General features: G+C 36.4%; 1 protein-coding gene across 2 annotated transcripts; it reads left to right on the forward strand.

The window, feature by feature from the left end:
• Nucleotides 1–494: 494 nt before the first annotated feature.
• LOC139116993 (uncharacterized) lies at nucleotides 495–26,004 on the forward strand. Of its 2 annotated transcripts, XM_070679785.1 has the most exons (15): nucleotides 495–688; nucleotides 9,116–9,258; nucleotides 11,442–11,577; nucleotides 12,200–12,297; nucleotides 13,223–13,328; nucleotides 14,722–14,849; nucleotides 15,528–15,663; nucleotides 16,115–16,203; nucleotides 16,997–17,102; nucleotides 18,548–18,744; nucleotides 20,084–20,219; nucleotides 20,941–21,189; nucleotides 21,330–21,410; nucleotides 21,556–21,645; nucleotides 22,474–26,004. In XM_070679785.1, the coding sequence occupies exons 1-15, from the start codon at nucleotides 643–645 to the stop codon at nucleotides 22,620–22,622; spliced, it is 1,890 nt and encodes a 629-aa protein (XP_070535886.1). In that variant the 5' UTR covers nucleotides 495–642; the 3' UTR covers nucleotides 22,623–26,004. The 2 variants fall into 2 exon arrangements, with proteins under 2 accessions (XP_070535886.1, XP_070535887.1); XM_070679786.1 differs by lacking the exon at nucleotides 21,330–21,410.

Genomic DNA, 26,004 nt, shown 5'->3' on the forward strand with positions numbered 1-26,004 from the left:
CTTTTTTCTTACTTGGCCTGTATCTGTACGACGTACACCAAGATCTTAAAAAGCAAAATATACATTTCTGTCTTGACCACCATACTGTAGTTTCAGTGGTATACCTGGTACATTCTAAATTTTGTATGCATGAAACTCACAGAAAACTGACTTTATAATTTTCAAGTGATCAGAGATGCAAAATTCATGAAAAAATGAGATGACCCCCAACTTCGGTTTTCGGGGTATATTCGATACAGATAGTTGCTTCCTGCTGGTATAATCTCAAAAAATTCAAGATTTTAAAGAATTTTGCAGATTTTTTTCACAGATTTGCATTCTGGTTTTATTTTTTTTTTTGCAAACTAGTCTGAAGATTTATTCCCAAACTTTTTGCTTTGAATTTTTTTTTCTGTTTTTGATCACCCCCAAGATCTAATGGTTCGTCCCTAACCAGTCCCTATATTCACTGATTCATACTTTGTGCCTTTCGACAACATGTCGTGTGGTGGCGCAATTCAATTTCACTTTTGTTTGGGGACGTAGCGCAAAAGAGATATCAGGAGGCGCTCAGTCTTTCGTCCAAATGTCGTAGTTTTTGGTTAATCGTCGACGTGGTTTTTAGTATTTTCTGGGTTTTCGACTTGTGTTATCACAACAGAGATGGAAGTTCTGTACTTGTGCCTGTTTGCAGCTTTTTTTACGACAGGTGAGTTTCGTTCTATGCAAAGATCAGAGAGCTGCGCGACTGGATCCTTCTTTCTCTGCTAAAATTTTGAACAGCGCAATAGCCGGGTATGTTAATTGTTATACATGATAAAACGATAGCCGAGTAAGTTATTTTGAACAAGCCATTGTTGTCCAGTTTACCCTAAAGAAGTCGGAATTCGGTGAGTCGCCTATTTAATATCAGAAACGTGCTCGGTGTTGCCGAGGTTGTAAAATCCGGGAACCGCACACTCAGTGTACAGTCGTCTGCCCGCCGTTGTTAGTGGTGGTGATCTTGATACGGTGACTGGCATTGCAAAATTCTGTGGCGAGTTCACCCTGTGTTCGCTGTGTTGTTGTTCAGGAACAATATGCTTTGCGGCCTATTGATCCATTCAATAAGAGCAGGGTTATGCCAAACAAACACATTCTCACTTTTACAAATTTTCACATTTGCACCCTGCCGTCAGTATCCTTGATAGCACAGGAGGGAACTGACCTCGATGAAACAATATGTACCGATCGAATGTTATGCATACAACATTATTGCGCAGTTTTGTTATACAAGTAAAAGCTCTGTTTTGGAGTATTGCGTGTCATGTATTGGTTTCATATGCGACTTATCGAAGCTTGCCGATCTAAGTTAACAGCACCGTTGCCGTGGAAATTCACAACTGTTATTTATGAGTAGCAATATTAAACAATTTTATCAGTCTTTGTTGAGGTGAATTCTACTCACCATCTACTCTATAGCATCACTGCCACACATAAGAGGCTGATTCCAAATGACGTCACAGTCCTTCCATCATGATATGTAGAAAAATGTGTAAAATTTTCAGTGAAATTTCAAAAACTTAGGCTCAAAAAATTTTTTGAAATTGATATATTATGTAAAAAATTTGTTTTGTACAGCTTGAAGCTATAAAAAATTAACACCTCTGGGGTTTGACCACAAATTTCAATAAGGAGTGCAGAATTCCTTTTTACTCAGTTATCTTTGACAGCCCTCCTTTTTTCAATTAATATTGTTTGTATTTGCTCTCAAGACAGATATAACCCACAGGCACATTGAGTGTCATCTGTGGTATGCGCTGACACAAATAGCGTTGATCGCGATTTCAGGTTTGTTACTAAATATGGCTGCATGCGCGCGACGTCGGACAACGCTGCCTAAAATTCGGACAAATTTTGTTGCTGCATGCGAGGCTATTGTTGCAGCTTGTAGTCTGAGCCATAATTCATACAAATTATGTGACTTTTAGTACCCATTGTAACACTGGCAGGTTTTATTTTCATTATTCTTGCAGAAAATGCAGACAAATATTTATGCATATTAATGAGAGAAAAATTAAGTCATTGCAATCAGCGCTATTGAAGTTATGACATGATCATACTCTCCAGATGACGAATATGACGTTTAATGTTGAACTTTGAAACCTCTTGTGCTATATAATGCCTAAGTTTGAATTTGCCAGGATTTATTCAGTCACAATGTTTAATAGCTCAAAACCATTTTTGCACGGCTGTTGCGAAGGTATGTATGTACCAAGAGCAGTGTATTTTGGGATGAAAAATGGAACTAAATCATGATCAGCATGTGTTACACTGGGACAGGCATATCAAATGATAGAGCCAGGTGGCTATTTAGCCTTATACAATGAAATTTGTCAAATTTTATTGGTTTTAAAGTCCCAGAGGATAAAACTGTGTGGTACCTACCCCTTTTTACGTTACTGTACACTGAACACTCCAAGCACCTGTGACATAAACCAACTCAAGTGACGTAAATGAGTAGGATTTTCCAGCCATTTATTTAAGATTTTTGTTCGAAAAAATACTTCATTATCCTCAACCAATATTTAAAACCATCAGGAACATTATTTATAATGGTGAGACTACCCTCAACCCTTTACCTGCCAGACAGTATCACTTTCCCATCTGCCAAGTCAGTAAAAAGTGGTATTGAGCTAAAGCCATATGTATTTTCACCCACTTGGCATATATTGGTATGTTATAGCAATTTTGTAAAATACAATATCTCTGTCTTTAGAGACCTTCAAATCTTCAAGTCTTTGTTAAAATGCACCTGACCTGATGGTGAAATATGAACTTGGCAGGAAAAGGGTTAATTATGAACAAAATATCTTAGCAAATGTTATGTACTTGGAAAAGTATGCTCTGAAACTCTTGTCACATTTTAATCTTTTGAGTGGCCTGAATAATTAATACCTTAGATCAACAATAAGTGAACATATTTGTCTGTATATATCCGGTTCCTGGGATTAGTACCTGTCTGTAAAATTTTAATGTGATATATTTATATGATATATTGTACAAAGTGGGCTGAATATTAAATGGCACCTGGTATATAAGCTTGTGAAATTCCACCTCACTATTAGATTCATCAAGTGCACCATGCTAAAAATCCTTTTGAGAAACGTGATCTGAAACTGGATATTTTTGACATGGTCCATTGTGATTATCATAATCATAATGTTATCTAATGAGTCATCTGTACATATATAAATGCCTTACTTCGAAACTTATGGCATTGAACAGATGTGACATTTCAAATTGAGTGGAACTTGCAAGGTGATAGTTTGATTTGTAAGTTTATAAAAAAATTACATGTAAACATAATTTTGACTTCCTTCACTCTGAGCGTGTTGTAGTAATAGTGATGTTGCAGATGCAACTGATCACATGGCATCAGAATTAATGAGAATTTGGAAAACCAGTATTGCAACATGACTGTACAATAGTGTACCCTAGGTAGCTTCATGCAGTTTAAAATACTTTCAAGCGACAATTATTACTGTACACAAAATGGCACATCATGTCATACCATAGACGGTAGAGAAACTCCTGTTTCTCTACTGTCTATGGTCATACACAGAGAGTGGATATGTGAAGGAAAGGTAGATAGGCAATATGGCAGGTTAGATACGCAATATGGCAGGTTAACAGTTTGCCAAATCCTCAGAACAAGTAAATGGGTCATCTCTTGCTAAAATTTCAGCAAAACAGTTTCAAGATACTGCCATCAGCTATTTTAAATGAACACAAAATATTGCGACATTTCGACAGTGATGATGAATGTACCAATCGAGTACAATTGTTGGAACTCTTCAATAGAGAAGGACAAATGGTACAATGCCCAGGGCTAAAACTTTCATCTTAATGTTTTTCTCAGCCCATAATAGATTGTTCAGGTCATACATTTCAAGCAATGACACAGATTTGAACATATTGACAATACTGGCTCTCAACAGAAAGTGTTTGCACCGAGGGGTGTAGTACAATGTAGCCTAGACTCTAAACGGAGTGTTTTAGCCTCAGAGTTCTTTTTGCCTTCACCAAACTCCAATGTGGCAAAGGCAAAAAGAACCAAAACACTCTGTTTAGAGTCTAGGCTACGTGTGGTGCAAATTCTACTACAAGGCATTTGTTTTCTTTGCCTTGTGTCTGTGGCCTGTCTGTTCAGAGCCTTTTCCCTCCTCAGCCGACCAACAGCAGACATTGTCTCTTCCAAAATTAACACTTTCACAACACTACAAATTTTCAAGAAACACTGAAATGACAAGTCTTCATATTTTCAATTTTCCTTTTGAGATCAGCCTTTTCATATCAATCTTCTGTTTTGCCTTTTGAGATCAGTCATGGCAAATTTATTGATTACAGTGTGAGATCCTATTTTTTCAGTGGTCCTGCCTTTGTAATAAGTTGTGGGAAACATACTCTACCTCACAGCCAATTCTGAGGGCAAGGTTGAAAGGAGTTTTCTCACAATGATTAACCTCTAGTGTATTGTTTTCAATCCCTTGCCTATAAACTATTGTATTATTCTGGTAAACAAGTGTAACCTTGACTTGGAGTTCATTGTCATATTGATGTCCCATATAATAAAAAATCCAGGTGGGCAATGTTTAGATCTGTAACCCCAGGCAGAGCTCAGTTCTGTCATCAGCCTAGTCTGTCATTTGTGTTGAGAAGATTGCTTTAACCACCGTCCCTCTGCCCACAACCTATTGGTAGAGTTTTACAAGTTTTTCTTTGTGATGTTTTGAAGTTTTCTTCACCCTTTGTTAATTTTTTCCAGAGTGTACACACAGGCATGCATTATATAGGTATTGAGGTAGCTAGTTTTTGGTCACTGCATGTAAAGATACAGTAGGTCAAATAACAAACAAAGAATTGATCCAATTGTGTTTTAGGACCTTCAGATGAAATCAGTGGTCAAGGTTAGGCAATTCTGTCTTGCCATTGACATTTGCATATAGACTATTGATTGGATAACCCTGACCCATACTAGAAACAAGGTCTGGAACACTCAGACAACCATATAACAGAGCCACAGATGATTCTTATAATTCATGATGTGATTATACCATTGTTTTGGCATAAAATAGTTTTTGTGTCTGAGTGTGTGTTAGAAAATATACGGTATTGAAAAAGGCTGAAATAAAGAGAGAGCATTTCTTGCAGCAGTGCATGTGGAGGTGAAGTTGGTTGTCAAAACTTTCAGAATGTTCTAGTTTCAATATTATTTTCGTTGTGTAACTCAAGGAAAAGGGCAAAAAGGGGTGACATTGCCGAAATTTGCGGGATGTGCAATATGCTCTCAAAATGCTAAGGTGTGTAAGTTTGAAACATGCAAATAGTTTTATGACCCAAAGTGTTTCAAATTCTGTCCTAAAAGCCGTACGCATGCATATACCACATCTATTCAGTACCAATCCATATTTTAGCCTGTCTGCATCCGCCTGTGCTGTTTTGGCACTTTGATGTTTCTCAGTAACCATATGACACACAGAGCCAGTGCTTACATATGCCTTCAGTATTTGGCCACATGTTAATCCATCACGTACAATAGTTTCCTCCAATATTACAGTCTAACATTTAAGACTATACAAACAACCTGTGCACGAAGAAGTGTCAACCAGTCAAGCACTTGTATTTTTAGAAGTTTAGTCACACGGAAAAATATCCTTTATGTTAGCACAAATGCTATTCTGTTGACATTCAGCCTGTTTTGACTTTCCATCAAGTACAAAAAGTTCACCAGCTATGTAATTTCAGGATATTTTCAAGCAGACTATAGAAAGTAAATGTCAACTACCAAACAATAAATATCTCCAGCACTGTAGACACGCTATTTACAGTTTATGGAACTCGCAGTTTCTCAAAGTATTATATTGCAAATAACAATTAATAATAGAATGTATTTGTAGGATATTGGAAAAAAGGAAAAAAAGGAACAACCACTTCTTCTTTTACTAGAGAATCAGTTTTCTTTGATCTCATGGTAAATATCAAGATTCTAATACTAGTTTGGTTGCGTAATTATATTGTGTAACAAAATGAAAGCAAAACATCTGGTGCAGTTCAAAGAAAGGATATGAGAGGAGCTAATTAACATGCCAACTTCACTGTTTGCACTTGCATTGCGGGAAAGTTGGAAATAACTAAGAAAACAACTCTGTTATTTATGAAAGTGACCCCTGTTTTTATTCATGATTTAAATGAAAGAATGGTTTCACTAAAGTTTCCCCTTGTGGAAAGTATGAGCAAAGCTTTAAAAAAATTTCTGTATCAACAGGAGGATTGCCCCCCAGTACCTCTTTCAAAGTTCTGTGGTGGCAGTAAATTTTGAGTAAAGTCAGAAAGCAGATTATACTATGCTTTGCTGGAATCCGGCAATCTGATTGGCTGGAGCCGGAGTTTATATCCTCAACAAGAAGACCTGTGCGCCGTGTAATATTTCTGTGCTCGCGCAAATTTCGAATACCAGCTTGAGCACTCAATGCACCATAATGTCGAACAAGTGTACGGCTTGAGTCAAGCCGTACACTTGTTCGACCATGGCCACTTGAGATTGATTTTGATCGTTAAATTTTAGTCCAGTGCAACTCAATGAACCCACAAATGAAGAGATTGTGTAAGCGGAGACGGCTATGTAAAAACAACATAATTTTTTAAAGTTTTTTAAAGCAATTTTTAGGTAAAGTTCTTCAGTTCGATGTGTGATCGCAACACCGATGCCTTGCTTTACAGTATTTCTTTACGGAATGTGCACGCGCGTGTTCTGAAACATTCTTTTCAGAGTTTGTGTGAGGCTGGGTGCTCCTGAACCCTTGTTCCAACTTAAGCCCTGAAGAACGACATTGTCCACTTGTTTTTATCTTTAACATATTATAATGAGGTTGTAAACAGTGCGCTTGCTTCGCTCTGTGATTATTTGCCACCAAATATGCTAATTTTCACCCCAGAGGTCTTATATCTGCAACCAAATACCCTCACTTGCGGATTGTAACCTCTAAATAAAGCTTAGATTTATAGCTGTATTTAAGTACGCTTACTTCGACACACCGGACATATTCAACCTGTGATATATAACTGTACAGATCAATATGTCAACTGACCCGAATGCTGCACTTTTCTGTCAAACGTGAGGGCTGAGTAGTTTTGTTGTTGTGTTTAAAATTAAGAGTACCCTGGTGATAGATAAAGGTTTTTGTACCACACCGTACCTGGTACAGCTTACAATGGAAATAGAGCAACAGGGCATTCTTTTGATTATGTTTATTGGTTCCATCCTATGCCTGTTGGTTACATTGACAAGTCAACTAGTGCTGTAGGGCCTATACACCAAGAAACTTACCATATAACACTCAATTTCCTAAATAGATATATGCACTTTAAGTGTACGCACTCAGCAGTAGTTCAAGTATATACATCAATACACTTGAAGAACAACTCGGCCCAATCTTCTTCACATTAAGGTACAAGGTGCCTTGGGGGACAGATAGTCTGACTCTCAAATTTCTACAATTCTTTTCTGATCTTCCACTTGTGGGGGCTCATTTTAAAGCTCTTGGAGAAAGAAAAATTTTCATCGCATAGTTTTTCGAAAATCATTTTTTCATTTTTTTCTCCTATACATTTAACACAGGAATGGTGGCCATTTTGAGTTTCAAATATCGCAAAATGTTGGGTAATTTGTTTCACTAGTTCCAAACTTTGTGGAGTGACCCCCGATTTTTATCGTTGATTCGGGAAGAGAATGGTTGAAAGTTTCATTCAGGAAAGTTTGAGCAAAAGTTAAAGTCTTTCACTTTCAAGGTGCATACCGGTACTACTTAAATATAATACCAACCTTGGCTGTCTTTGTCAATTGAATTGTTGCCCCCAATCTCCAGCACTTGTTATACGAGGACATTATGAAATTGAAGTCCTATTTTGGCAAAATTAAAGACAAAACTGTTCGAGAGAGATATACCATGTATACTATTAAAGATCTTGGAGCTGCCTATGTCGAGTCACGACAATCTGGTTGCTCCAATGCTATGAAATAAAAGAGTTGACTAAACTTGCAGCAATCAAATTGTGATCCTTTCCTGTCTTCCTGACAACCTTATTCAGATGTCTCCCTGAAAATATCGTCAAAGTCAAGTCACAAATGCTTGGACTGCAAGTTGTCATCACACCTGAACGATTATGGGTTGCACCTTTTATACATAACAGCAGTGCTTCTCTTAGAGTGCATGCCTTTGTGGTGAATAAAAATAAACAAATCCCCTTTCGATACTGTTGTATTTACTTCACCTTCAGATTAGCTTACTGGCAGTGTTTTCTCCAGGATGCCTGATTGCACGACTCCTCCTATCTAATCCAAATCCCCTTCAAAGAATGACAATCCATGCCACGTCCATGTCACCTATGTACAATTAGGTTTGAGATTATGGTTTACACAGAGTATTTAAAGGCCTGTGTTGGCACCAGATTGTCTCATCAGAAAATTTACCCACCAGATTACAATTTCAATGGAAAACAGAAGGCTTTCACACCTCCATAATCATCTTACAGACTAGAATAAAGGCAATCCCAGGGATCGCGAACAGTGGCTATATGAATTAGCATTCCACTTTATGATTTCTAGTCTATGATGTAAGATCATACAGTTGATGTAATCCACTATATGTAGCTACTGTGAATGAAGTGGTACAAGCTTCATATCTACAGAAGACATGTGATATAGCTGAAAGACATATAACTAAAATTGCCTCCAGATTGCAAAATTGTGTTTGAACTGAAATGAAAGAAGTGTGAATGATTTTTGTAGGCTTCTAATTTATTCAACATTTACTAGATGAGAAAAAAAGAGGAGCTTCTTTTATTTGATACGTGCCAGTATAACCTCAATATGCCAACACTGCAAAAAAATATCAATTTGCCTCACTTAAATTTGCATAATTTATTAAAGTCACCCTCAACCAGAACCACATCCCCCTAAATTTTCAATCAGGGGGCGACATTCCCCCCTTGTGAAAGAAACCTGGAGAAAACACTGCTGGAGCCAAGATTTTTTTTTTCAATCATTGCAAGTATAAGATTCATGTCAAGATTACCATACATCTTGTTTATACAGGTAGTACAGCCATACCATACGGTCCGGAATGTCAAGCTTTGGATGATATGAGCAACAGTGTTGCATCACCACTGCAAGATGTACAACTCTCTTGCAACAGGTCCCGGGAATGCACCGGATTATCCTGCGCCTTGACATATCAGGTAAACACGTCCTTCTGGAGAATTTTGAACAAAATTAATGTCATCACAGATAGTTTACCTGTGGAGCCAGATAAATTCGTGACTGAATTTTTTACCGTGGTATTCATTCAATATATGGTACATATTATCGGTATTTGAAAATTAATGAACAGGTGTTTGTCAGATCATTTCTCTTTTTTCATAAGATCATTCTTTTTTACACCAATGCATGTACTGGTATCATTATCTCGTGTAACAGCCTTTCCGCTGATCTCTCAATGCAGGAAAATGTCTTGATATTCCATGAATGGCTGAGTTCCTGTTGTGAAAAATTATGAAATGGCTACACTAAACTTAGTCTTCTAATGAAGACATGACACTCTGATGCCAGGAAACATTTGAAGCTCAACAGACTGATAGTATTTTGTCTTACTCAACAAAGTTGCTTAATTTCCAGATTGACACATCAATAATCCTAAATCCAGGGGATAAAGTCAATGTCTTTGAAATATTAGGCCAAGAAAAATAAAAAGGTTGTTTCTCATCCTAGACATATAGCAAAAATGATGTGGTGACATGGTTTTTTTCTTCTCAATGTTTTTTAATGCTTCAACAAGGACTCATAAAAACATGAAAACGACGTAGTAATGCACGCAGAGACAAATGCACAGCAGCGTTGCTTTAGTATTTTTGTATAGCAACAGTTCTGTGGTTTGACTTTTAGTGCAGCAATGCACAGTTTTGACAGCTTAATGTAACAGTGACATATGTGTACAGTTCTGAATTGAATGTTAGTGTCAGTTACTTTGCTCACATTATACAGCTCTGTGTTATGCACTATCGTCGCATATTTTTGCGTTTATTTTTTTTTTATTTTTAATATTTCCTCATGAGTAGAAACAAAAAGGTTGACGCGGCGGGTCTGAGTTGATGCGCGCAAGGATGAGAAACAAACTTATTTATTTTTCTTGGCCTAAGACTGTCAAATGTCACATACTACAGCTTTCAAAATCTTTTCACTTTGCCTTCAGTGTTCAATAAATTAAACAATCAAGACAACAGATAAACAATTTCTGAAAATCTATCCCCTGAAGCTGAGTCATAACATATTGTACATTGCACTAGGCATTAAACATCTGCAGCTGTGCAATTACAGAAATAATGTTGCCTCATATTGTGTTAGAGGAAGGGATGTTAATTTTGATATACATGTACATGGTATTGTAATCTTATGTTAAATATATCAGTATGTATCTCCTTGACCTGCGTGGTAGCTACCATTGGGCAGTAATACAGAATACTGTGGACTATTTTATTTTCACTGGAATTTATTTTAACTGAAAACAGACTTTCAATGTTTCACTGTGATATATATCTTATTTTCACTCCATCTAGTCTGATTACATGCAAAGTATAGAAAATTCAAATTTTCACTTGAATTTTATTTTAGAGGATTTTATTCCATAGCGAAAAATAAATTCCAAGTGATAATAAAGTATACCACAGTATTAACAATAACCATAATATGTACCCTCAGTACCATAATAGTTCAGTGCTCTACAATAATGCTGGTTTGCAATATTGTAAAAATCACTATAAACAAGCAAACAAATATGTTGATAAATATAATAAAATAATAAGTAGGAAAATACACAGCCACATGAAAATGAATAACATTTCTCATGTAGTCCCTCAAAACCATTATATGTAGTCATTCTGTTTATCAGTAAAGAGTGCATACATTTTTCTCTGCATTGCAACACCCTCATACCTCACAGTAATCTGATAACCAGATGTGTCCGCGGTTTCTGAACAGAAAGTCAAATAACTGATTCACAAATTCTACTCACAGTTGCTTGGTTCTTTATCAAACAATTTTTGATTTTTACATAAAGTAGACGTGCCCTCAACTGTTTAACAGTGGAGTTAAATTAGGCCATTTATACCGGTACGTGAATGGTAGAACTTTCCAAGTCAGGCCAGCTGGCTGAACTGGGCTATACTATGGTTGAGGATCAAGGATAGAAGGAGAGGGCCACTGCACTGCACTGGAGCTATGAAAAGAGTGTTTGCTACAGGCACTGTACAATGAGATTCTCTGAAGATATCTCAAATCTGTGTACTTGACTTTTAAAAGATACATATATACTCCATAGAAGCAGTCTCTTCAATAATGGTTTGTCCCTTCGCCTTTCCTCTTTCAGTCTCAGACAACCTACGTGACTCTAGACATCCATCATTGCCGCACCCCACCAAGCATGGATTTCAGAATGTACACCTCTGATGGGACGTACGACTTCCAAAAAACAGTCACCCACGGTGAAAAATTTGAAATCATGGGTATGTTGCAAATTTTTACATATCATTGCTTGAGAATATTTCAGCATTGCCAAAATCTTACAAATGATTATTGAATGTGTGCTAGCAGTTGTAAGAAATAGACTTCAATTAAGCCCTCACGGTTTAAGGGGGCAGTTTTAACCCCCTCAAAATTCACCTACACAAATATGGTGTGTGTCGATCACTTCAGCTGGCTAGCAATTATATACTTTACTGAATACCATTGACGTGGCAGGATAATGGTCCTTGAATGACAACTGCTTGGAACCCTTGAAATCAAGAAATTTTCTCTGAGTTTGCAGAAAAATGTTACAGATTGTTTGATGAGGAAAAATCATTAGATAAGAAAGCTTTGGTTTGTGAAGCTGAATAGTTTTTTTGTCAGGTATATATTCAAAGGACAAGATAAAATGTTGAAACAAAACACCAAAAGCCATCATCATGCAAACTGCTGAATATGAGTGTGAATTGGTTGATTATAAAGGATTGGCAACAGCTTTGGTAGATTACAATGTTGATCAATGATATGATATCTGAACATTGTTGACTTGTGATCCTTAGGAGTACAGATAGCAAACTATTACTGACTTGTGATATTGAGAGTATGTATGTTCCTCAACAGATTTCTCAGAAATCCCTGGGCTGAGTGAGCTGGCAAATTTCATGCATGTGTACATAGCAACAGATTTTGAGAGAGTCGACGATGGGCTGATTATTGGGGTAGGTTTTTACTGTTAACACTTGCCTTCCATTCTGAACACATAACCACAACTGTCTGATATAACAGTATGCTACTGACTCTAAAAAACACAGCACTATAGTATAGTGTAAAAATGTTGGAGTCAGTAATTAAGTGTCGCTGGTTGTATTTGAGTTCAATATGCAGTACAATATTAAGTTTTGTAGTCAAAAGTGGTGTTTCATGGGAAGGTTTTCCAGCCCACACAGTAATTCAGAACAATACCAATGTAGGTGTTTTGTCTGGTACTGACTGTGCAGTGTAACTCTGGGAATCATATGCTTTAAATAGTATTTAATCATGCCTGTTTAACCCTTTGAGTACTGAAGTAAATTTTTTGTCACCTTTACAAAATATACAACCCAGACAATTTTTTTTCCAGATTTTTCCAAAATTTTCATCAAAAATTGAGGCCAATTAAAAGTGATTTCCATTTGGTCTAAAATTATTTAAGAAATTACAGAAAAATACATAATATTTTGGAAAGTGTTGCAATAAATGTTGGGGGAAAAAGTGGAGCACTCAAAAGGTTACAGCCCCAGGCCTCATAAGCTATAACTTTTGATGTATTTTCCATCTTTTCAGTGTTTGTAAAATACAGTTTCTTGTTCAACTCCCATATTGAAATATCCTCTGCCCAACTTATCAACTCTGGTTATGTTAACATCCAATAATTTGGTTCACAACTGAAAATTTTGGTCAAGAATTTCATTCATTTGTCAACTATATATATCTTTGCATATTGTTTGCAATGAATTGTTTGCAAGATCAGTTCTTTGTATTGCAACGTACTTCTTGGGATAGAAGACTACTAATACTGAGTTATTGATTCATTATTGTGTATAAAGGAATAAGTGCATAAATTCCATCCAATCTGTCAAATTGGCTTTGATTCTATTTTATCAGATCAAACTAGAGGCAGGCATGAGTGAGGATCTGATAATGTTTGAAAGACCAATATTGCAAGATCACAGGGTTCCTACCCCTCCATGTATCAAAGGACCACATCTTGGTAAGCAAATTCTTCTAGTCATTTTTGGAGTCAATTCTACCTCATTTCACAGCGTTAACACTCTTTGTTTTATACATTTGTGATCTCGATACTATGTCAATTTTTATTTAACAGGAAAGTCCAAGAAATTCTGTAATAAATGTGAAAGTCATTTATGTTCCAGTTTTGTGAGATTCACCCGAGAGGGAGGTATATACAAAGTTCTTGCAACTGATTCATCACAAATTTTGGTTTATCCATATTGTTTTCCTCTGTGGCAAAGTTGGCCCTTTGAAAAAGGGTAGAAGGATTTCTCATACACTAGAAAGTTTGGGACAAGTTTCTGTATAGTTTACCTATGGACATTTTGCCCCAGTTTGCAAAGGCACACTAGTACACACTGCATATATATGGCCAGCTATTCACCGTAATCATGCTGAGACTTTGTCTAGGGTTCTACAATTCATTTGCTAAAATTGAATCAGAAGCTACACGATATAAAGGTAGATGATTTTTGAGTACATGATGAAATGGCTCCTTCACGTATTTGTGTTCTTCAAGATCACACAAAAGCTGGGGTAACAAAGAAGGACAACAAAGAGCTGTGAATATAGGCAAATACAAAGAGAATCACCTACCGTATATGAACTCACAGCTATATAATACCAACGTAAATAAGCTGAAAGCCTGTTGAAGACAGTAGACTGTCTGACACAGTTGGCATGCCCTCTTATATGAATGTTATTGTTGTGTTTTTCTTGACTTAATGGTTACTAGGACTATCTTTGTATCATACATTGTTGAAAAAGTGAAATGTTTTTTTCCAACAATTGCTTGTATGTAAGAGTCTTGCCTTCTCCGTTTCTCAAATGCTATGGTTTCATCTGTATTGTTTTCCATGGCGTAGCTGGACCTGTGCATGGGAAAGTGGGTAGTTAGGAGGGCAACGCATGAAGTGATGGCCAATTATTGCGAGCTGACCTGTAGAGGGCAGTCTTCTTAATGTGTGCCTTCTTTGAAGGGTACAGTTAGACACTGAAGTAGAAGACGACAATTGTCTGTGATTGAAGCCTGAACTTTGGCTGACACCCATAATATCCTTGAAGAGAAACTTTTTGTGCTGATAGGTTTACTGGTTTTATTTTATGAAAATTTTTGTTGTTTTGATAATCATAAAATGTCTAAAGCGTGAATGAAACAGTTCATAGAATTATGATTCCATTTACTTATTTCAATCAGTGTTTGAAGTGTTTTGACTAAAGTGGGAGCATAACATATCAGATAAGTTTTATCATTCACAGTTAAAGAGTTTTAGTATCTAAACTAATAATTTCACTAATAGTAATCTTTGCAAATCTAACAAAAATGTCACAAATTGTATGTTAAAATGTTATGATTGGTTTACATTTCACAGACCCAAACCTGAAAAAGGAGCAGTGTGGTCACATGGACAGATTAATGTCAGAGTTACCATACCAAGATGATTTTGATTGTGCAAAGAATGAATCCTGTATGGGGATAGGCTGTGTTGGTGCCATCAGTGTAAGTACCGTACGGTATGAATATAGCTCACAGTAGGTAGTGCTGTCATTTCAACTTGTCAAAAATACTGTTTGGTTTACTGTAGTGATAAAGTTGAACTTTGATAATGTTTGATGTGTGCAAGGAGAAGAATTCTCAAGTTAGTGCAAATCACTGCCGAGGAGAAAATTAGCCTGTAAATTAGTGTTATCAGTCTATATCTAAATGCTGTTGACCATTGCTATTTAGAAAAAGCTAAAAAATGATAAAAGCTACTTTTCGAACCAGTAGTTTACAGTGATCTGCAATAGTTCTAACAGAGGACCTTTGCTGTCATGTTCGCAGCTTAATTTCTTTGTGCCATAGATGACAAGCAAAATCAGAAAAATTGTAAATCTCGTGCATTTTTGTCTTCGTTTTTACAACTGTTATACTTGTGAGTGGTGATTACAAAGCTTCTGAATGCTTTAAAACAGAGGGTTAAACTTAGACTATAATCTTTGAAACAAGCTGTCAATGCTAGGCAAAAGAGAATAATTAATTATTCATAAGGTCCGGTCAACGCGATCACTGATTGGTCAATCCTACTATGCCCTTTTTAGACATTATAATCAGGACTGCTGACTTACAGTTGGGAAATATCCCCAAGGAAAATATTTAGGGGCATCACTATCCCTTATACCATTTGTTCTGTTACAGGGAGTGAACGTGACAACGTCTATGGAGATTGACAATTGTGATGACCCAGTGGCGCTTACAATCACATTAGACAGCAGTCATCAGGACTTCCCATGGCAGCATACTTTCATTCACAGTGAAGTTGTGGAAATTGACAGTGAGTATAACAAAATCCTGCCAAGCATTTTCTTTTTTCTTGCATCTTTCAAACGCAGAACAACATCTCGACCGATGGCAATGATGTGAGATGTTAAAAAAAACTCTGCCTCTCTAAACCTTTGAAATTAATGTTTAATATACTCACCAACACCTACACAGTGGACCTTATTGCAGTCGCTCACACAAAGTTTTACTCTGCCTACATCACAGAGTTTTCCTGTGTCTGTGAAAAGCATTATACCTGTCTGTTTGGTTAGCTGATGGCAGGACTAGGAATTCAGTAATGACCAGACATCAAACCAGGGATTATCCAACTCAGTAGGCACTGATGTTCACTTGCATGCACAGATCATGGATTTACCATTATTAATCATAGCTATAATTTATTGTTTTATTCTTTTATGACAATTACTGATTTTATTTATTTATGATTTATTATTTCTGTCAAGATATTGATTATATGTGGAATGGAATGCCTGTCCTTGTTAAACTGGACATGCAAATGGAACCTCCCAAAGATGGCTACATGCTGACTTCAGTAAGTTGCGGTAATAATAAAGTATTTGTAGGTTTGATATTGAAATTATGCCAAATACGTTTTTCCAAAAATCCTTTTGTAACAATCAGTGTTACAGTATCATAGTTGATGTGGTGCATGCTTTTAAAATTTCATCAGACATGAGCAAAAGATTTCAATTTTTCAATAAAAAAATTCTTTAGTTGATATAACAGTATGTTTTCAGTCACCAGTTGTATTGAAGGGCCTTGATGGGCAATCCACACTAATTTCAGTGGTCCTTGAGTAGTACCAAGGAACTCCATCTGCTTGCCGTGTGTATACTCAGTGCTGTGGTTATGTTTCAATGCTTAAGGTAATATGCGCCTCAAAAGTGAAAGATTTAAACTCTTGCTCAAACTTTCCTAAAGGAATATTTCAACCATTCTCTGTCAAAATCAAGAATGAAAATCAGGGGGTCACCATGCAAATTTTGGCCCTAGAGAAACAATCACCTAAGATATCGGATATTTGAAATTCAAAATGGCCGCCATCATTGTGCTAACTATATGGAGAAAAATAACCTTTTTGATTTTTGAAAGATTACTACAGTATGATGGTGAGAGGTTTTCTTACACCAAGAGCTTTAAAATGAACCTCAACAAGTGGTAGATCAGAAAAGAATTGTTTGAGAGTCCGAATATCTGTCCCTGAGGCGCATTCTACCTCAATCATACAGCCATCGTTTTCCCAGTGTCTTTGGAAATAGCCTGACTGTGTAACCACAAGAGATCATCACTGTTTAAACAGATTCATTTGTGTTTTGTCACATCAGCTCACATATCAAGGTTGTGCAAGTACGATGATTATTGGGTTGGTGTGTCCGGACTCTGCCAGAGTGGAAATTCTGGATAATTCGCTGATACCTGTGCCACCTTGCCGTAAGTATACTGTGCGTTTTGTTACACCGTCAACATAATTTACAATATTTTCTTTTATAACATTAATTCAGCACAAATGTTAGGACATAGTGAAGGTGAAGGTTCTTGAACATCTCCACTTTTGGAAAACTGTTACTTAATTTTAAATGTGGTATATATTTACAATATTTGTTAAAACAGAGAGCTATTCATTTTCATACATTGGTCACAGTTAATTTATTCATTGTCTTTAAAGTACAATGCGCCTTGGGGCAGATATTCAGACTCTTAACCCTTTGAGCGCCAAAGTCTATTTTTGACCCCTTTATAAAATAAACCCCAGTCAATTTTTCTCAGATTTTTGCCAAAATTTTGAGAAAAAACTGCAGCCAAAAATTAAAAAAAATATCAAACAAATTCATAAAAATTTGTAAAAGTTTGCACTAAAATTTTGGCGGGAGAAAATTACAGCGCTCAAAGGGTTAAACTTTTACATTACTATGTTGAGCCTCTACTTGCAGGAGCTCATTTTGAAGTTTCCAGCAGCGTAGTTTTTTAGATGAGAGTTTTATTTTCTCCAATCGACAGAACTGATGGATGGCAGCCAATTTAAATCTTAAATATCAGTAAATATTGTGTAATTTGTTTCTCTGGTACCAAATGTTGCACACTGACGCCCAATTTTTGTTCTGATTGAGAAAGAATGGTTTAAAGTTTGTTTATGAAAGTTTTTGAGTAAAAGTTTTCATTTCAATGCAGAAACTATCTTAATTGATTGAAAAGAACAAGGTCAATAACAAGGATAGAAAATCTTCGCGAATTTGAAAAAATTTTTAAAGGTAAAAACTGGGTCAGCCATTGGTCATAAGTATAGGATAAAGCCCGAGTACGAGGGCTCTTCTGGTATATAAAGTCCAACCCAACGATAAAATGTCGAGGCCGCAGGCCGAGACATTTTATCGTAGGGCTGGACTTTATATACCAGAAGAGCCCGAGTACGAGGGTTTTATCCGACTTAAAAACTATCGCCCCTAACTGATATATTTTCGTTTTCAATGTGTTTACGTCAACCGTCCCCTTTGTCAATGTAACATGTTTAGGATATGAATTAAAACTTTTATTTGTGAAATAGCCTTCCAATGTAATGGAACATCCTATAAATGCCCTAGGGCACAGCAGATTTTGTGTTGCAGCTGGTTTCCGCTGTGTTACCAAATTTGAATATTAAAACGTACCAGATGTCTACATAATATGACATGTTCACTTTTGATTGGACAGTACTTTACTACGGCGCTGTCATTCGTTTCTGGAATTTGGTGACCAAGGCTTTACGAGTAAATAAAACACCCTGAATTGAGCACTCTGATTGGCCAATCAACAGTAGGTAGTTTTTAATGCTAAATAGTACATGGTCTGAGAATTTTAAATGATATTATATCTTGAAAGTGAATTGCTTTGCTTTACAGATTCAGAGCCCTCTGCCACCCTGCCGCCACGTCCCCCACCACGCCTCCCCACCTACCCTACACCTGCCCCTCATGCTGAATGTAAAGCCTTGGATGATATGATCAGACAGCTGACCGCACCTCAGCCAGATCAACACATCGCAACATGTACTCGAAATGACAACTGTACAGGAATTAATTGTACTGCACTTTATAATGTAAGTCAGAAACCATCTTTACACTTGAATTCCCTGAGTAAATGTCTTCATTCGCCAGAAGTATGCAAATGTAAATGAGCATGTAAATTAGATGTAAATGAGCATGTAAATGAGCATTATATGGGCATGGAAATAACAGATAGTGGTTCATTATCAATGGTGAATATTCATTGGTCTTGATTTTGCTCTTTCTACAGGAAATAGCACCAGTTTATCATAGAATACCCCCAGAAAAGATTTTTACACTCTTCAAGGTTTTTCAATACATTGCTACAAAGATAGTCAAAATTAGTTTGATGTGTTGTTTTTGTGAAAATCAAATATTTCTGGCCATAGAGTTAACACAAGATAGTGGCCATTTTGAATTTCAGACATTAGGAAATCTTAACATGGTAACTTCTGACATTCTTATTTAGTATGAAACGCATATTTAAAGCCCCAGTAATGCTAACTTTTGGTGATTTTTTCATTATTTTTATTTCATAAATCAATTATAACTTCTTATAAAATGCATGGTTATTGTTTACATTTGAATTCTTGTCTGACCAGAAGTCAGTTTTCAACAATAACAATGCAGTTTACAACCACAGGGGCTGAGTTGTCAAGGTGGATACTGTGTATATCAACATTCTTTCGGGAAAGAACGAGGAATTATGGTTCACATTCAAAATGAAAATGGTGAAATTATCATCAAAAGTTAGCATTACATGGGCTTTAAGGTTTCTGTGAGCCAAAGTTTCAAAACTTTCAGTTTTGATACCTATATTACCCTGGCCACCTCCGCAGCAAATTCAGATGTCAATTAGCAATGTTTTCTATATGCCATGTATGTTACATGAATTTTATAAATTGTGTGGAGATTAGGCTGACCATGGTGAAAGTCTTGTCTCTATGACAATTCAACAATCCAAATTAAACAACCTCAATGAACCATTTGGCACAATGATCACAGTGATCAACAAACTAATTGATACGTCCAGGAGTGTTATCCAGTTTTACATAATGTTTAGATAGGAGGTCAGAGTTCACAAGACGGCAGATGTCAAATCATACAGGTCAAATGATGTCAATATCAACACAACTTTATTAGCAAGATCTATATGGGGCCTTACAGTTATGCATGCCTACCATGCTGTATGTTGAAACTTCATTGCAATTCCTGTACTTAAATTAAAATTTCAGAGGAAGAATATGCTAAATTGGAAATGAATTTTACTTTTAAATCTTGGTGATATCATTACATCACGTTGCAAAACGGCGACAATTGGCTATGAAGCTTGACTTATCTTTTTCATTATTTTGATCAATATTTTCTCAACAATATTTCAAAAATGTGCAGGGTGATGACTATGAAGCCTACATTGGCTTGCATCATTGCCAAGACCCCATAGAGCTCATCATTGCTCTGAGAAGCAAGTCTCAAAACCTCGACTGGCAGAAAACTTTCACCCATGGAGAAACCGTGCCCATTGATGGTAAGGGATCATACTTATTTACACAAACATTGTAAAATTACAAATTTATGGACTTGAAAGGTAATTAACCCTTTGAATGCCAAAGTCAATTTTTTTTACCCTTATAAAATATACCCTAGTCAATATTTTTCAGTCTTTTTGCCAAATTTTGATAAAAACCTTTAGCAAATGAAATGTGATGTCCATTTGGTTCAAAATTGTCAGAAAACTTAGAGAAAAAATAATAAAAGTTGAAAAATGTTGCACTAAAATTTTGGCGGGCAAAATTACAGCACTCAAATGGTTAGAGCCCCATTATCTGTTTCTTTTGCCTTTGGTTCATCAATTCTAAAATTGTATCAGGGAGAACCTTTATTATACTCGAGCAATTTGACTTTTCAGCCACATAGGCTGTAAATAGGATGTAAATTTAGGGATGACTATTGAATGCCACTCAAACTCTCAGTCACTTTGAAAATATGTGTACATCCAAAGGAAACTGTAAAAGATTGAGTATTTTCATGATCTCATGACCTGACATGCCATGATCAGTCATGTTGATATTCTGTAACAATGATAGCCAAGAGACAGCAAGAATCAAGACTGATTTCCCAGCCTGACACAGCTAGTATATTTTATTTGGCTTTTCGAAATCAAACTAATCACTCAATTGCTGGATACTGTTGTGACAATTTGTTTCATCATAACAGAGTTAAAGAGGATTTTCTCTTCTGATTTACAGGCCTGAGTGTAAATGTTCCTCTTTTGGAAAGAGTTCAGATCTACATGCAGGTAGACATGATCAAAGAAGAGCACGACCTCATCTTGAGTATGTATCTATTATTTGGCAAGAATCAGCCGGGAGACATTGTCATAATGCCCAAGCTACCACTGGTACAAGATGAAGACATTCCACTACCAACATGTGATGGATCAACAAGACCACCACCACCACCAATCAGGACAGCAGCGCCCCCAATACCTGGCAAAGGTAATTGTCCCCAGCCTCTGTATGTTGAACTTCTCTAAATGGCTGTCTCACTCATATTCTTAAAATATAATGAAACTTTACAGAATATTTTATCTAAAACAACATGTTTGATATTTATGCAGTACTGTATTTTATAACAGGTACTGATAAACCAGTAAGTCCATCCAAACCATCTGGTGGTAAACCGATCAAGACAGCAGCGCCCCCAATACCTGGCAAAGGTAATTGTCCCCAGCCTGTGTATGTTGAACTTCTCTAAACGGCTGTCTCACTCATATTCTTAAAATATAATGAAACTTTACAGTATATTTTATCTAAAACAATCACATGTTTGATATTTATGCAGTACTCTATTTTTTATAACAGGTACTGATAAACCAGTAAGTCCATCCAAACCATCTGGTGGTAAACCGGACAAGTTCCATGGACAAAGTGGTGATTCCTCACCTCATACCAGTAAGTGTCTTGCATATAAAGATGAAAGATTTTACCCTCTTGTACTTAACGTTATGAAAATGAGTGTGATTATGTATTGATATCATAACATTCAAATATGATATTCATTTTTAACTTTGCTCAATAGTTAGGCTGAACAAAAAAATATTGTGCTGTTCCGAGAACCTGACCTACCCTATTTTTACCAGCAGACCCTAAACTTTTTAAAGCTACGTAAACAAGGAAGTAAAAAAAAGAAAAAACCCCATAAAATCATGCGTTCATTACTTAGCATTTGATTTTTGCTTGAACGAGGATGTCTTTTATGTTTTTTTTCTGTATGATACATTTTTCTGGAAATGTTGTGGCCAGTGTTTGACCGCACTGAACCCCTGAAAAATGCGTATTTAAAAATAAAAATATTTTGGAAAAAAAAAACTGCCGACCTACCTACCTTATTTTTGGAAACCATGTTATCAGAACAGCACAATGTATTTTTTTTTGCCTTATACATATGTCATGAAGTACGTTATAATGGGGTGGATCATTCCTTTCATTACTGCGAAGATTTAGAGCGCAAAATTTGTCTACAATGTATCTTTTACTTTGACCATACCAATAAGTGTTCCATCTGGTCTTTAACCCTTTCACCACCATGGTTTGGTCCAAACCCATTGTTATCAATGGTGAGTATGGACCTTTTTTACAGGAAATAGGGGTGAACAGGTTAAAGCATGTAGTCTGTACCCCGTCATGCTAAAAAATTAAATCCTAATGAGAGATTCAACTGCAAATGCAAGATGTAATTAATCACCACCATCTGCTAAAATTGACTTCTTATAATCACAGCATCCATCGCAGTGGGAGTGGTTGTTGCTGTCTTGGTGGTGTTCGGCGTCATCGTGGCGGTGGTTCTCCTGCGAAGGTACCAGTGCCTCAAGTATGGAGGGACAACTATCCTATTGGACAGCAAGTCACAGTCAACATCAGTCATATAGAAACCGTTGACCAATCAGAGATTGTTTTTAGCTCATCAGAAAAAAAAAAGAGTGATCAATTTCAAGGGCATTTTGATTCACATATCCTTGAAGTTGCTGAAAACAGATTGGGGGAGGGGTGAGAGTGAGTGGTTTCAGAACAAATTCACACATTTATTACAGTAATTGGGTTTTGTACCAACACTTAGAATAATTAGATGAAGGGGTAGTATTACTACACGGAATCGTAAAAGTGAAGCCCAAAAAATGCTGTTGAATACCCCCTATTTCTACAGTTAAGCAAAATTTGCCACTGCATTCTAGCCTCACAAATGCATGAATAATTTGCTGCAGCCCTTAATGAAATGTTTATTGATGGCTTTTTGCCTAGTTCCCTACCAATCCACCGCCTTCTGGTTGGGTCATAATTGACATGCTTGGTCATGTTATCTGTCCACTACTGGGGGTCATTGTGATCTCTTATGTCCCCACTATGGAATTTTGGCTGCTGCAGTGTTTTTGTCCCAGATGTCTGGAATTAAATTAAATCTGATCCATCCTTGGTAAAAGTCTTCACGTCGCCTAAATGACTTACCCTATTCACCACCATGGTTTGGCTCAAACCCATTGTTACCAATGGTGATTGCAAATCTGTGTAAAGGGAATTTGGAGGAACAGGGAGCAAGAGTATATTATGCTACATAATATAAAACACACAACAGAGCATTAATCCTACTATTACATTAGCACAATTAATATAAAATCTTGCCATTGAAAGAACATTTTGTTTGATTAGAAACACAGCTTTCTCTTCACTTATAGTGATTTTCCATTGTCGCCCCTCTTTCCATGCTTACTTCAAAGTTTATAATGTCATGCACCACAATATCAATATTTCTGTTGTGACAATAATACTTTTTTGGACTGCACCTCAGAATACCATGACATGGGGTTGACTTCACTTTGCAGTACAATGATGTTCCATAATAGCGTTCAGGGTCCGTATGCTTCCTTGGATTTTTAATACCTACTGGAAAGTCCTCGGTAATTAATAAACCACCCCATTTTCAAAAAAAGACAAGATGACCAGTCATGATATCATTGATATGATATGTGAAATGCTGTATAAAATAATATATTGTAAAATCGATGATACCTGGGAAATTGTATTTTGGACCTCGAAAACTCCGCATCCTGCAGCAGTGCAAAATATCAGGCAGGGTGAAAACTTGAATCATACACAAAAACATGACAGGGCTTATTTTTTGTTTGAAACATATTTGTCACTGTAGCAACGGTTTTGTCAAAATTCTGTATTGTTTCTCTGTCAAGTTGGAAGCACTGATGACCTTCATATGAATATGATTGTGCATATTATACCAGTAATAGAGTGTGTGGACAGATATATTAATAGACCCATGGTACAAATTTCAATTTGTTTCTTTTTCAAGTAAAAAGTAGCTGCCCAAATATACATAAGTGTACATTACCAGTATTTTAAACACTTAACCGTACAATATTTTAAAGAAGTCGCTCTGACAAGCACCAAACTAGACACCAGGCTCTTTTCCAATTTTTTTGTCAGTTACCAGTATCTAGTTATTTAGTTGTACTTTAGCCAAGATCTTGCTCGACAGAATATAAGTGCTGTATATTTTTACAGTTTTCCTATTTTTCATCACTATCATTCCATTTGACGTAATTTTTCACCTTTAGATAAACCAGTCTTTCTTAAATTGTTTTACAAGTTGTTTTTTTCACATTTACCATAAAGTGTTTTCACAAGTTACCATTTTATGAGTCGTTTCAGTCAGATTTGACTGCATATTGTGTACTAGCATAGGAAGTGTTTATTCTGTTTGTCAATACATAGTTTGGCCATTCTTTAAGTTTTGTTATATTAATCATTTGGTGATCAGTAACATTAAATCTTCTGTACTCGTATTTTGCAAGAGAGAATCCAGTAGACACCAACGTTTTGATAGAAACTAAAGAGCTGCCGTACAGACACAGAAACATGCTTCATTCCCGACTATAGAATAGTGCAAAACATTTTTCTGTGTCCACTGGTCTTTACACTTGCCCATTTTTCTATTCAACGTAACGGTTTTTCTGTTTGCTTGCATAGTGGAAAAGGGAAATCTGCATGCCATGTTGATGTGATTATGAAACATCAAGGGGCTTAATTTTAACGAACCGGTAGGCCGTATTCCACTCTTGAAAATACATTGCCAAATCTTGCTGTCATGTTTGCTGGATGTTGTCCAAGGACACTTGGGAAACGGTGTCTTGTCCAATGTTGGGACGGCACAAAGTCGCCACATTCAGTAAAACCATGCAGTTATATCTTTAAAACCACAGACAATGATAGACTTTTTCCACATGGTTTGCAGTGTTGCCATACCTAAGTATAAGTGTGGATAGATTTTGAACCCTGCTGAAAAATGTCCTTTTGGTCAGGTGCATAATTTTCATCATCATCATCATACTTATGATATGTTCTTCAGCATCTTCAAAGCCTCATCTGTGCTAGCTGTCCTTGTCTATATCATTTCATAATACACCAATCATTTTTCTTGCAAGTATGTACGGCATCATGGGAGATGGCAAACCAAATAGCGCATTAAATGACCAGGTAATGCCCATTCTACAACACAGAAGCATGTTTTTTGTCATTGAAAACATCAAAATATTAAGAGAAAACTCTTGGCATTCTGCAACATTGAACTTGGTCATTATTGAAATCTTAATTGGTGATTGTTTCCATGTGTGATTTTTGAGACTTAAATATCAGAGATCTCAAAGGTATTGTATAATTTTTAAGGAGTGATTGGCAGGCTTCACCTCAGTGTTGTACAGCTAGCCCAAGCACTCTGAATACTTTGAAAACCGGTGCCGTAGCCTTGCCGTATTCATCTCCTCATTAAGCTGTGATTTGACCACAATACTCTGTATGTATACTCACAAGACATGCAATAACTGTTCTTGCTGATGCCAATGACTCACGGTCACAGTCTGACTGTACCCATTTTTATCTCCGTTTTCTTCCGGCTTGCTATCCCATACTTTGCCAAAACTATGCAAACTTTTCTATCAATAAGTGGGTTTTCTTCATTGCCAGTACATTCGTCAGCTATTCTATCTCCGAGACTGTAACCAGGTACCACAAGAATATATTTGAAACTTACAACTGATGAAACCAAATGTTATAAAATCATTTCCTTTTGTAAAAATGGTAAACATTCATCATATTTATATTGGTCACTTGTAAATGTCATTTACAATTTCTATAGACTTTTCAACTTTGAGTAGTATTTTCATGTACAGTTTTCTCTTTTATCATTATCCTTTCTTCCACTGTATAGTATTACAAATAAAGTATTTAAAGATGTGTTGGGAAAAA

Source organism: Ptychodera flava, chromosome 18, assembly GCF_041260155.1.
Source record: "Ptychodera flava strain L36383 chromosome 18, AS_Pfla_20210202, whole genome shotgun sequence".
Taxonomy (NCBI): Eukaryota; Metazoa; Hemichordata; class Enteropneusta; family Ptychoderidae; genus Ptychodera; species Ptychodera flava.